At 37.3% G+C, this 12762-nt stretch overlaps 1 protein-coding gene across 1 annotated transcript in view; it reads right to left on the reverse strand.

The window, feature by feature from the left end:
* Positions 1–12756, reverse strand: part of NAA30 (N(alpha)-acetyltransferase 30, NatC catalytic subunit) — a 19919-nt gene extending 7163 nt beyond the window's left edge. The window contains exons 1-3 of the mRNA XM_015566490.1: positions 12501–12756; positions 7522–7645; positions 4762–4817 (exon numbers count right to left, since the gene is read on the reverse strand). Of these exons, the coding sequence (XP_015421976.1) occupies positions 4762–4817; positions 7522–7645; positions 12501–12602 (282 nt within the window). The 5' untranslated portion in view covers positions 12603–12756. The remainder of the gene's footprint in view (positions 1–4761; positions 4818–7521; positions 7646–12500) is intronic.
* Positions 12757–12762: the final 6 nt, after the last annotated feature.

Consider the following 12762-nt stretch of genomic DNA (forward strand, 5'->3'; position numbering starts at 1 on the left):
ACAATGTTTCTTAAACTGCAAGCTCAGAGGCCGGCAAGGCAGGCGGGGAATGTTGCAGTCCTCCATCACTGAAGCAAGCAAGCCTCATGTTCAGTTTAAGCTGCCTGGCTGCTGGCCGCCATCTTGGCTGGCAGTTAATTTGTATATCACCCTGATTAGCCAATGGGAAGGGTAGCAGTCATACGCCAATTACCATGTTTCCCCTTTATTAGATAGGATTATAGGCTGGAAGCTCCTAGGGAGGACAGGCTTGTTCACTGCTAGAACCTAAGCACTAGCTCACTGTCTGGCACCTCACAGGCTACTCACACTGAAACTGCTGAACAAACACCTTTATTGCTCTTCATAACATTCCTTTAAGATCAGAATTACCATCACATTGCATATAGACAGAGAGAAATTTTAAAAAGTTAAATGACTTGCCTACAATCACACAACTATACTAAGTGACAGCAGATGGATCTGGAAGCCAGGCTTCTCATACACAGTTCTTTAATCAGGCTAAATTACTTAACCAAAAATCCCTTCAGTTTAAATAACTCCATTTTACTCTGTTCTTCACCTAGAAGCCTCAGTCTCATAGCCAAAATGTTTCCAGTTAAACTAAAAATGTTAAATATATACACTGAGTGGCCAGATTATTATGACCACCTGGTGTTTGTAGGCAAATGAGCTATAATTAAGCGCTGAAATTGCTAGAGGGCCAGACCATTATAAATAGGGAAGCAGGTTGTTTACCATGACAGTGGAAGTGATTTTTTTCTGAAGATATGGGTAAACAATGTGATTTAACAGCCTTTGAACGTGGGATATATATTATTATGAGAAGCCAGATTATTATGACCACCTGACGTTTGTAGGCAAATTAGCCGTACACTGCATCATATGGGATATGGAAGCTGAAGGCCTGCTCGAACACCTTTGCTGTCTGAAGTTAGCAAGATAAAACATCTCCAATTCTCACAGGAACACAAAGATTGGAAAGTCGAGCATTGGAAAAAAGTCATGTGGTCCAATAAATCACGTTTCCAGTTGCATCATGCAGATGGCAGAGTGAGAATTTGGCGGAAACAGCATGAAAGCATGCACCTCACATGCATGAGTACAACCCTTCAAGCTGGTGGGGGCAGTGTTAATGGTTTGGGGCATGTTTTCCTGGCATGATTTGGGCCCTTTAATTCATTCTCCATTGGGATATGCCATCAACATGATAGGATGAACCTGATCAGCAACGATACTTAGGTATGTTGTGCTATTCAGACATTTATAATGGTCTGGCTCTCTAGCAACTTCAGCATGAAATTATAGCTAATTTGCCTACAAACATTGGTGGGTCATAATAATCTGGCCACCTCTCTATACATATACATATACATATACATATACACATAATAATATGTAACTCACATTCAAAGGCTGTTAAATCACGTTGTTTACCCATATCTTCAGAAAAAAATCACTTCTACTGTCGTGGTAAACAACCTGCTTCCCTATTTATAAAGGTCTGGCCTTCTAGCAACTTCAGTGTGAAATTATAGCTCATTTGCCTACAAATGTCAGGTGGTCACAATAATCTGGCCACTCAGTGTATAGATCTTGGCAACCTCAACATACAATTTTTTTTCTTTCCTTAGGTTGAGAGCTTTCACCTTTTCACTTGGAAACACTTTTGGTTTCTCTTTGGCATATCCGCATTACCAACATTATCACTCTTGCATTTGGGGGCCATTATTAAGTAAAATAAGGGTAACTGGAATACAAGCACTGCAATACTGCAACAGTCAATCTGATAACCAAGATGGCTACTAAGTGACTAATCTGTGGCAAACATACACAGCGTGAACATGCTGGACAAAGGGAGGATTCCAATGGAGCAGTACAACAATAGTGCAAGATTTCATCATGCTACTCAGAACTGCTGGCAATTTAAAATGTATGAATTATTTCTGAAATTTTCCATTTCATATTTTCAGAGCCTAGTTGACCATGGGTAACTGTGAAACAAGAGATAAGTAGGGACTACTATATTACAAAAAGGGAAGTAAAGAAAACCAGAGAGGTACAATTGATTCTCCAGAAGGTTTAAAGAAAACTCTAAGGAGTTGTTGATATTTTGGTTGGGTATTGAAGACAGACAAGTACTTTAATACGCAGAGGAAGATAAAGAAGCTACTGGGCCCTGAACTGGTTTGGCTAGGTGGATAGAGCGTTGGCCTGAGGACTGAAGGGTCCCAGGTTCGATTCCAGTCAAGGGCATATACCTTGGTTGCGGGCACATCCCCAGTAGGGGTTGTGCAGGAGGCAGCTGATCGATGTTTCTCTCTCATCGATGTTTCTGACTCTCTATCCCTCTCCCTTCCTCTCTGTAAAAAATCAATAAAATATATATAAAAAAAAGAAGCTACTGGATCAAGCAAATACATCAGTGAGAAAGTAGTTACAATGGAGTGGAAGGGGAAGAATCCAAATGAAATGGGATGAAATGGCAATATAAAGTAGAACCAACAAATACACTACCATCAAAAAATAGAAGGGCCCAGCTGGTGTGGCTCAGTGGTTGAGTATTGACCCATGAACCAGGAAGTTATGGTTCGATTCCCAGTCAGGGCGCATGCTCAGGATTTTGGGCTCAATCCCTAGGATGAGGCGTGCTGGAGGCAGGCAATCTATGATTCTCTCTCATTGACTTCTCTATCTCTCCCTCTCCCTTCCTCTCTGAAATCAATAAGAAATATATATTTAAAAAAAAGACAAGAGTATTTCTACAATAATACATAGATCACTAATTTAGGATTTAACCTTGAGACTAAAACAATATAACCAAAATCTCCATATCATCCCTTTAAACTTTCAAAGTAAAACCAATACTATTTAAACATTTGATCAATTAAGTGAAGCATGTCTCACAGGTAGTGATTATGGAAACTCAGAAAAGGCTTAACCATAAGAAGATAAAATCCCTGATCATAGCATCCTTGTTCACTGGAAATCACTCCACTCAGTAGCAGTAGAGGATCAAAACATAGTTTTATCATGCCAAAGATTTCTCCAAACTGTTACACTACTTTTGCAAAGCCTGACTTTCTTCTGGATGAGCTAAGCCAGTGTGGCTATGGTCCAAACACAGAGACTTATAGTAATAAATGTATGTAAATTTTAGTTACCAGCCATGTAAATAAATTATCAAGGTCACTGTACCTTTTACTTTTTTATATTAAAAGCTGCAAACAATATGAGATCCTCCATCATATGTAATTATCTTATTTGGAGTAAAATTAAATATCGTTAAATCCTAGACTTCTCTGTGCTGCCCGGTATGTCTATAGGCCTTCCCATACAACCACCATTTAGTGTGATCTGTCAGAATACAAACTAATGTAAACAAGAAGCATGAGAATACTCTGCAGTAAATCTCTATATTCTGACAATGAAATGTGTTCATGAGATACCATTAAATGGAAAAACAGAATAATTGTGATTTCATTTTTTATAAAAAAAGTATTGCCGAAACCGGTTTGGCTCAGTGGATAGAGCGTCGGCCTGCGGACTGAAAGGTCCCAGGTTCGATTCCGGTCAAGGGCATGTACCTGGGTTGTGGGCACATCCCCAGTAGGAGATGTGCAGGAGGCAGCTGATCGATGTCTCTCTCATCGATGTTTCTAGCTCTCTATCTCTCTCCCTTCCTCTCTGTAAAAAATCAATAAAATGTGTTTAAAAAAAAAAAAAAAAAGTATTACACAGTTGCATACAGGTGTGCTTAGAAAATGGTAGGATGCACATCATAAGATTAATAAGTGGAAAGATGAATGAAGAGTTAAAGAGCATGAGGACAGTGGAAGGTATATGATACCAAAACACACACACACACGGTTAATTTTTGTGTCTAAATTTTGTACAAAAAAGAAAAATTTTTTAAAAAGGCAAGTTACTTATTAAGGTCAGCATGTTGTTGAAAAAGAAATTACTTAATTTCAAGTATTTTGTGAGCTAAGGCACACCTGCCCTCCAATAATAAAGACAACTGTCACTTGTATCACTCATACAGTTACTATACATAAAAATGCAACTTTGTTCCTTCTTAGTCATCATTGCTATACAGACATTTATACTTCCCTTTATATTTATTCCCTCCCAAACTATTCAATAATAAATCTTAACAGTCCCAACTATCACCATTATTTACTGAGCACCTAGCATGTTTAAAGCCCAGTGCTGTAACATACAAGAAATTATATCTGCTATAAGGCCTTAGAAAAAAAGCTGAAAAGAGATGCTCTGAGGTTAATATGCAGATGGCTCCAATGAAAAAAGTAGTTGTCTTCACCTACCCTCCAAGCCTTATCATTATTTAATGCTGAGAGATGTTTGTCAAATGTGAAATGTCCTTCATGAGTTGACAGTTGGCCCAGAGTCAAAAATAAAACTTTTATTTAGAAAGAAACTAAGGCTAATATGTAACTTACAGTAAGTGATAACTTAACTGATAACAAGTCCTCTGAATACAAATTCCTCTGAATACCATTTATTTACTGAAAATGTCTAAGATTTCACCTTTACATTTTGACAAAAAAACAAATTTTAGCTCCCATTATCACCTTAAAATTTGTTCTAGGTCAAAATTCATGTGTTTAAATGATATATAATTTCACTACAAGTTGCATTTGTACATTGCTATAAGACCTGCAGTATAATTATCATGGGATATTTATAAAAATACACAGAATACTGCCTAAAAGGTCTTAAATATTTAGAAAGACTTACCTCATCACAGTCTCCTTCAACCATGGCATATATAGCTTTCTTAACCAAGTTAGTACCTAGAATATAGATCTGAGTATTAATGAAGGAAAAATGTAATTAGTTTCTTAAAGATACCTAAATTATAACATCATAATAAGAATATAAATGTCAAATGCTGAGTTCTACCTTGAATGCAGATACACAGATTATCTTAAATTAAGTGAGAAAAATTTTAGATTTAAAATGAGAGGCCAAGAGAACCTATACATAGCAATTTAAGTTTCCTCTTGAAAGACCTAAGCAAGTCCTGATATATTCCTTTTTCTCAGGTGTAATTACTTGCTCCAAGCAGGAGTTTCTGCTATTCTGTTTGAAGGGAAAGGGGAAAAAAGAAAAAGGCAAGATATAATACGGCCAAGCAACCTAGGAACTTCTTGAGCTGGCTAGAACTCACTGCATATGACCCTTGAACCAATCTTGCCAAAGATCACACTAGAACTGCTGTGACCCAAAGTAGGCCCAAGACACTGGGTTGGTCCCTACAAACCTTATACTGAGCATGGGGCACACTTAAGTCTGGTATTCCCATACTAGAGGCCTGGTGCACCAATTCGTGCATGGGTAGGGTCCCTAGACCTGGCTGATGGTCGCTGGGCCTGGCACGGAAGAATAGATGCAGGACACTGACATCAGTGCCTCACCACCACAGTTCCCCGCCTCCCTCCCTCCTCCTTCCCTCACCACCATGCTGCCACTGTGGCAGGCGGGCGGCAGGCCAACTAGGGCCTGCCAGCAGGGTGGAGGGACCATGTGAGATTGGCTGACTGCAGGAGGTTGGCTGTGGGAGTGCACTGACCACCAGGGGGCAACTCCTCCATTGAGCATCTGCCCCCTGGTGGTCAGTGCGCGTCATAGCGACTGGTCGTTCTGATTGTTCGGTCTTAACAGTCGCTTAGGCTTTTATATCTATACTGAAAGGGTAGTATGCTAATTAGAACGGGAGACCTCATGTGAGATTGGCTGACTGCAGGAGGTTGGCTGTGGGAGTGCACTGACCACCAGGGGGCAACTCCTCCATTGAGCATCTGCCCCCTGGTGGTCAGTGCGCGTCATAGCGACTGGTCGTTCTGATTGTTCGGTCTTAACAGTCGCTTAGGCTTTTATATCTATACTGAAAGGGTAGTATGCTAATTAGAACGGGAGACCTTCCGGTCATCTGAGCAGGCCGGCGGGGGAGTGGGGGGGCAATCAGACATCTCCTGTGGGGTCCCAGATTGGAGAGGGTGCAGGCCGGGCAAAGGGACACCCGCGCCCTCACCCACGCACGAATTCCGTGCACCGGGCCACTAGTATATATATGATGTCAGTGGTGTGTCTGCAAATGTCTAGCAAAATATATCTTAGGTTAGGGTCAGATATAGTTAGTACTTTAAAGGGAAAACAACTGCCAAATGTGAATTTTAAGAAAAAAATCCAAATTTTATAAAAAAATCTCTTAATTCTCAAAACATGAACAAAAACACATTATTTGGGCCAAACAAAATGTCTGAGGGCTAAGATGCAACATTCAAGCCACTGGCTTCTGCCTTCCGAAACAGTCAGACAATTGCCTATCATTTTCCATGAATTCTTACCAGCTCTTTTTAATGCATCAAAGTCTCAATCCTGGCTTATATAACAAGCCTGATTCATTAAAAATCTTGGTGGTAAACTGTAACACTGTAAGTTGGTTAAACTTAATGCAGTAAGTGAACCTATTCTTAATGATTTCCCAATATAAATAAGATCGTCTTAAATTGGACAATAATACTAATAGTTGAGAAAAAACTGTTGGTAATTAAATACTGGTATAGGCATCAAATATTCTTTCATGAATACTAACTTCGCTTCAGTATATCCCAGAATTTGACATGCCTAGACAAGAGTACTTGTCAATCTGCTCTTACATCTTAAACAAAGAGCTAGTAGGTCCTAAATATTAGGACAGGCTTAGATCACAGTCATCTGGGGAAGCTTCAGCCCTCCTTCTAACAAGACAAACAAGATTCTCAGCGGGAGGGGCCTATGTATTTGTTTTTTAATCACCCAGATAACTCTAATGACCATTGTAAGATTAACTGAAAAATGCCAAAAAAGGTAGACCTAAGAAAGAGATGATTGGGAATGGTAAGAATTCCTTTTCCTGGTCTTCTTTGAATTGTTAATACAATTACTAGTACTAAATAATGGTTAACAATTTCTCCATTATTTTGCCTTCATTGAGGTCCACTTCAGCCAAGCACAGACAGCTTACAGCTAGGATCAAGTACCCTGAGACTGCTATCAACACTGCAGTACTTGGTATAATGCAAAGCATTCTGAACATAGTAAAGAAATGTTTGGAGGCAAAAAAATGGTCACCTGCTACTTATTAAAAAGATAATCTCTCAAGCAATTTAAAAAAATCATTAACAACATTTTGGTTCCCTGGCCAGTGTGGGTCAGTTGGTTGGGGGTCGTCCCTTGAACTAAAAGGTTACCAACTTGATTCCCCTGTGAGTTTTGGGCTCGATGTGGGGGCGGGGGGGCGGGGGGGTTGAAAGAGGCAGCTCTCACTTCAATGTTTTTCTCTCTCTCTTAAAAAAAAAATATGCACATTTTGGAAATATTTTTAAGTAAAAACAATTTTGATTTTCTTCCCTTAGCATCATGCTCATTTCCACATATTTACACTTAAATCTTCTGCTTCAAAATACAAAAAAGAACTCATACATTCTTTTAATGACATAATATTTTCCTTACCAATGCCATTTCTCCTGTATTTGGAATCCACGGCTAACATGGCTATATAACCTCTGCGGAACATCTTTTTGTGCATGTCCAACTTGCAAACGATGGCACCTACACACTCTTCCCCTACCACGGCCTTAAAAATAAACAAACAATTATGAAGAACATAATACCACCAGGTACTGCACCCAGGGAAACAGCAACCAACCACTGGTCAGCATTTTTGAGGGAGGAAGAGATAATGAGAATTCTAGCAAGAGAGCAGAAGTTTCAGAAATCTAAATCCTAAAGCTCCTTCAAATGTTCTAGTTTTAATATTTTTCAACATTCTTTAAAACATGAATTTCTTATGATTATCAAAGCATAGGGGGGGAAGCAAAATTCCATAGGTAAACATTCAAGTGCTTTTTAAAGGTCTCTAGTTATAATTAGCTTTATAAGAGGTTTATAATTATATTATTTGCAATAAATACATATTTAAGATTTGGGAAGGAGGAACATGTGAAAATAGCTTTTTAAAGAAAGTCTTCATTAGGATAGGATAAAATATTGTGAAACTTGCTTACTGGAAGAGTACAATAACTTTAAGTTTATAATAAAGCTTTTGTGAAAGATATGACATGATTTATACTTGAACAGTAAATTTTGATCAGGAAAGAAATGTAAAATATTTTCAGAAAAAGGATTGTTTTAAGCTATTCCTTGGATCCTAATCAAAGGGTTTTTGTTATTGAGATACTACAAAGAGTAGATGGATATACAATGGTCTAATTTTTAGGACACTCTTGACAGTGAAGTCATTATCATAAAGCTCATAGTATATCTAGAACTCAAAATCAGAGCTTTCTATTTAAACAAAAATGTACAGCTTTCCAGAGCAATTAAGATTTCCATATTTTTTTGAAAACTAAAAATATGGCTTTCAAACATTCTATCACTGATAAAATGTTCTAGTAATACTATATATAGTCTGGTCAATATAAACAGGGCAATAGCTCCAACTGTTTGATAATGTGTAAGCCAGAAATATTTGCTGTTAAAAGCCCTTATTAGAAAAAAATGAAAACTTCAAATTATCTCTTAATAATATTAACTTTTCAGAAGAAACTATTTCAAAAACAAAAAACAGGAATGGGTTAAAAAAATTAATAAGTAAAGCCCAATTTATACTTAATACCTATTTTAATTTAAATCTGTTGTAAGACTGTTTTAGTCCATCATTCTATAATTTGATACAAAACTCTTTTTTTAAAAAAAAACTGTGGAGAAATCTTTTAGGCACAATAATTCTAATCCATTTCATGCAAATCTAAATTAGGTCAGAAAAATCCTTTTAAAGGAATATTACATTCAACAATCCACACTAATTAATGTTTTATCACACAATCCAAAACCATTTGGGGCCATTTTCATTCATGATATATCAATCTGGTTTTTTCAAAATCTTTAGAAAACCTGAAATTTATGCAAAAACTGCTTGGTTGAACTTTTTAACATGAAAACTCACTTCAAATATATATGTGTGATTGCGGTGCACATGTGGACATACCACAGACCAAATGGTATATTAAAAAAAATTGGGGCCTGATCTCATTAGCTAGGGAAAGTGGAAATCTATGTAAATCTCTGATACAAAATTGTAGAATAACTACTTTTAACAGTGAATAAACCATCTAAAAGAGGACAATTTTAAAACCACTACATACAATATAGCTGGACAATACTTTCAAATTATATAGCAATTTCAAACAAATCTTCTTTGTCCTTTGACCAAGAAAATATCAAGCAAAGTATATTAGTTCCCTCTTGTACTAGATTGATTTCTTCCTAATTAAGAATCTATAGGAGCAAGAATCAAGTTGTACATATCATTTAAAAATAAAAGCCCAATATATAATATATTATTATTAACAAGATGTTTGTAGTGAGGAAGGCCAATGCTATTTTTTCTTGATAAATTGCTGATGAATATAAACTTACAAGAGTTACTAAATTACTTAATTTTTTCCAAATAAAAGCTTCTGCTATTAAATGTGTCCTTTTTTCAGATGGTAACTGAAAAATTCCTGGCAAGACTTAACTCTAAAGACCAAAGGCTTATCAATCTATAATATAGATATAAAATATAAATTGTGTGAAACAGAGAGTCCCAAATTCCAGAACACTACAAATAGGAAAGAAGCGTCGTTTCCAGAGGAAGCCAGAAAGTTAAATTTAGAACAAATAAATGGAAGTAGTATACATCACTGGTAATAAGTTTAAGAAGTTCGAAAACACACCGACTGCAGTTCAAAATATCATGAACTGCAATGAGAAATTAGTTAAGTACAGAGTGACAGTGCCTCCAAATTGTAGAGTACTCTACTTTCACATGTTACAATTATTAGAAAGAATCAGAAGAAACTATCATTTGGCCCTGGCCAGGACTTTCAGTTAGTTGAAGAGTCATCCTGTACACCAAAAGGTTGTAGGTTCAATTACCAGTCAGTGCAAATACCTAGGCTTCGGGTTCAATCCCCCAGTCAGGGCTCATGTAGGAGGCAACAAGATGTTTCTCTCTCTTCCTTTCCTTCTCTCTAAAATTCAATAAAAATATGTCCTCCAGTAAAAAGCAACAACCCTGTCATTTGTGTTAGTAAATTTGGTCAAGAATTGGCAATTTTCTAAGGTTCAACCTCAGATATTTCATTTAATCCATTACAGGTTACTCATGAAACCAGGAATTTTTTCGAGGTTTCTAATCACTTGAGATTGATATTTGTAAGCACATCTGTCCCTTAAGAAGTATAACTCTGTGACATAATGATCTTCACTGAATAGACCAAGGGTATGTCATTTTTCAGGTTCTTGTTTCCATGTGGCCAGGAGACCTGAGTTCTAGCTTTACCTTCCTGCCACTGAATATCTAGAGATTTAAACATTTTAAAGTCACTCTGGCCCACAATTTTTTCATTAATAAAATAAATCTGAGCTAGATTATCTCTAGGATCCTTTACAGTTCTAAAATGATATGATTCAAAATAAACATACACATTATATGTTTTAAATTAGTTCTTATGGGAAATTCTAATTTTTTAAATGCCAATAAAAAGGCCCGAGGCTACACAGCCTCTAATTGTTCAGCTATCATTTTATGTTCCACACCACCAGATTCATACTTGCACTAGTAAATCTTATAGGTCAACCACTTTTTCATATTTCGATTTCTAGATACTCAGAATTTAATGTTAAACAAATTGACTCTTAAGGGTCAAAGCACAAATTAACTGGCGAATTGGGAGGAGTCTATATAAAATCTAAACTAAAGTTTAATATTAAGTTTATCAGAGTCTAAAATGGCAGACGAGTTGAGAGAGGTCTAAGTAATATCAGAACTCAAAAGTTGATTAAATATCATATACAGTGGTGGGCCAAAGGTTTACAGTTGTTCGTATGGAAAAATAATAATTAATAAATAATAATATAATAAACTGTATTTCATGTTCTCACAACTGTAAACCTACTTTTGCCCGCCCCTCTATATACAACTATTTTCTGAAATTAACAGAAATAAATATACTATTTCAATTTAAAGTGTACCTCAATTGTATGCTTCTGTGGGTCAATTTACAGTTAAAGTCAATCTATAATATTTAGCAATTACAATGGAATGTGATATGACATTTATAATACTGCCAAAAAAATCATTTTCCCATTTTTGGATACAATGGTTAGACTCCTAAGAGGAGTTTCATAGAATATAAAATAATTCCCACAGTTTAAAAAAACACTGAAGTTTAGCAAAGTGAACACTTAGAAAATAGCAGAAAATAGCAGAACAACCATTATTTACAGTACTGAGAATGTATTTTTAGGTTATCACTAAGCTACAAAATAAAAAAGATGGATTTCTTAAGTATTGTTAAAATGTCTTGCAGGGAATTACCAAGTGCAACTAAATCAATGCTGAAACGATAAATAATAGTAGTAGCTTTTCCCTTTACATATCATAAAATGTTCCTTAAAAGCATGTGGCATTTCAGTAAAATTCAATGGAAACAATGTATTTGTGAGTATATGATACAAAGCATATACCTGCCGTTAATCTAAGTAAAAGGTTTCAAAAGAAGTGAAACTGGTCAATATAATTGGAAAAAAAACTATTGGAACCACGAGTATTATGTAAAGTTTAAAAAAATTGTTCCGCTTATTTGTAGCCCCGTCTTTTTTGCTTACATATAAATAAGAATTTTGTCAATTATACTTGACACAAGCCAGTATTACTACTAGCATTTAGGCATATCTATGACCAGTTTCTTAAAAAAGAAAAAAAAATTAAGTTAGTAACAATTTCACACTTTAAGTTTCCTACATTTCACAAAAGGGTAATTTTGTTCAAGTTTCAGGAGTTTTCTAGCCACCAGAAGTGTTAGTAGCACCATCTGCAATCACGTACCAGAAGGCAGTCTGGCTACAACTGTTAATTGTCCTGTTGAAGTAAAGGAAACAATCTCCGTAATTACAGAATATGCTAGTGAGATTTCATTCTCCAGCGCGGCCGCAGCAAGTTTACTGACAAATCACGTTTCCCCAAAACATGTTTATGCACACACTCTTCCCTGATTAGAGCTGTAATTGAGAGATTAATAAGGTCTGCATCCGAACAGAATCGTGTTCAAATTAAATGACTGCAGAGCGCTTGGAGGAGGAGGGAGGGTAATTAAAGAGGTTAAACAGTATTACAAGCGAATGCAAACAGGATAGAAGACCCCGGCACGCGGCGGCACGGGCTTGCTGCATTCAACATCGGCATCAAGGTAACCCAGGTCATGACTTCTTACCTTCCGGAGTTCCACCGAGTACCTAGGAGGGAGCACACGCACCTGACACCGCGTGGCACGCACTACGCCAGGCAGGCTAGGTCCACGGCCACTCTCTGCCCTCACACTCCCTGCCCTGCACGGCCTGGCTCTCTCCGCCGGGTTCACCCTCCTTTCCTTCCATCCACTTACCAAGAAACACAGCTGTGGCCAGTTGTGGATAAAATATCTATAGGTATAAATGGAGTAGGGTTCGGACAGATCTTTGGTGATCAGTCTCATGATATCGGGCATTTGCAGCTCGGATTCATATCGGACATAACGTATCGTCCGATCCTCCCCGGGCTCCGCCTCCCGGCTGGAGGGGCTCCTCAAACTGCAGCCGGCGGTCAGGGAGGAAGACAGCAGCCGCACCTGCTCGTCCTCCTCCTCCTGCTGCTCCTGCTCGGCGCCC

Source organism: Myotis davidii, unplaced genomic scaffold (assembly GCF_000327345.1).
Source record: "Myotis davidii unplaced genomic scaffold, ASM32734v1 scaffold281, whole genome shotgun sequence".
Taxonomy (NCBI): Eukaryota; Metazoa; Chordata; class Mammalia; order Chiroptera; family Vespertilionidae; genus Myotis; species Myotis davidii.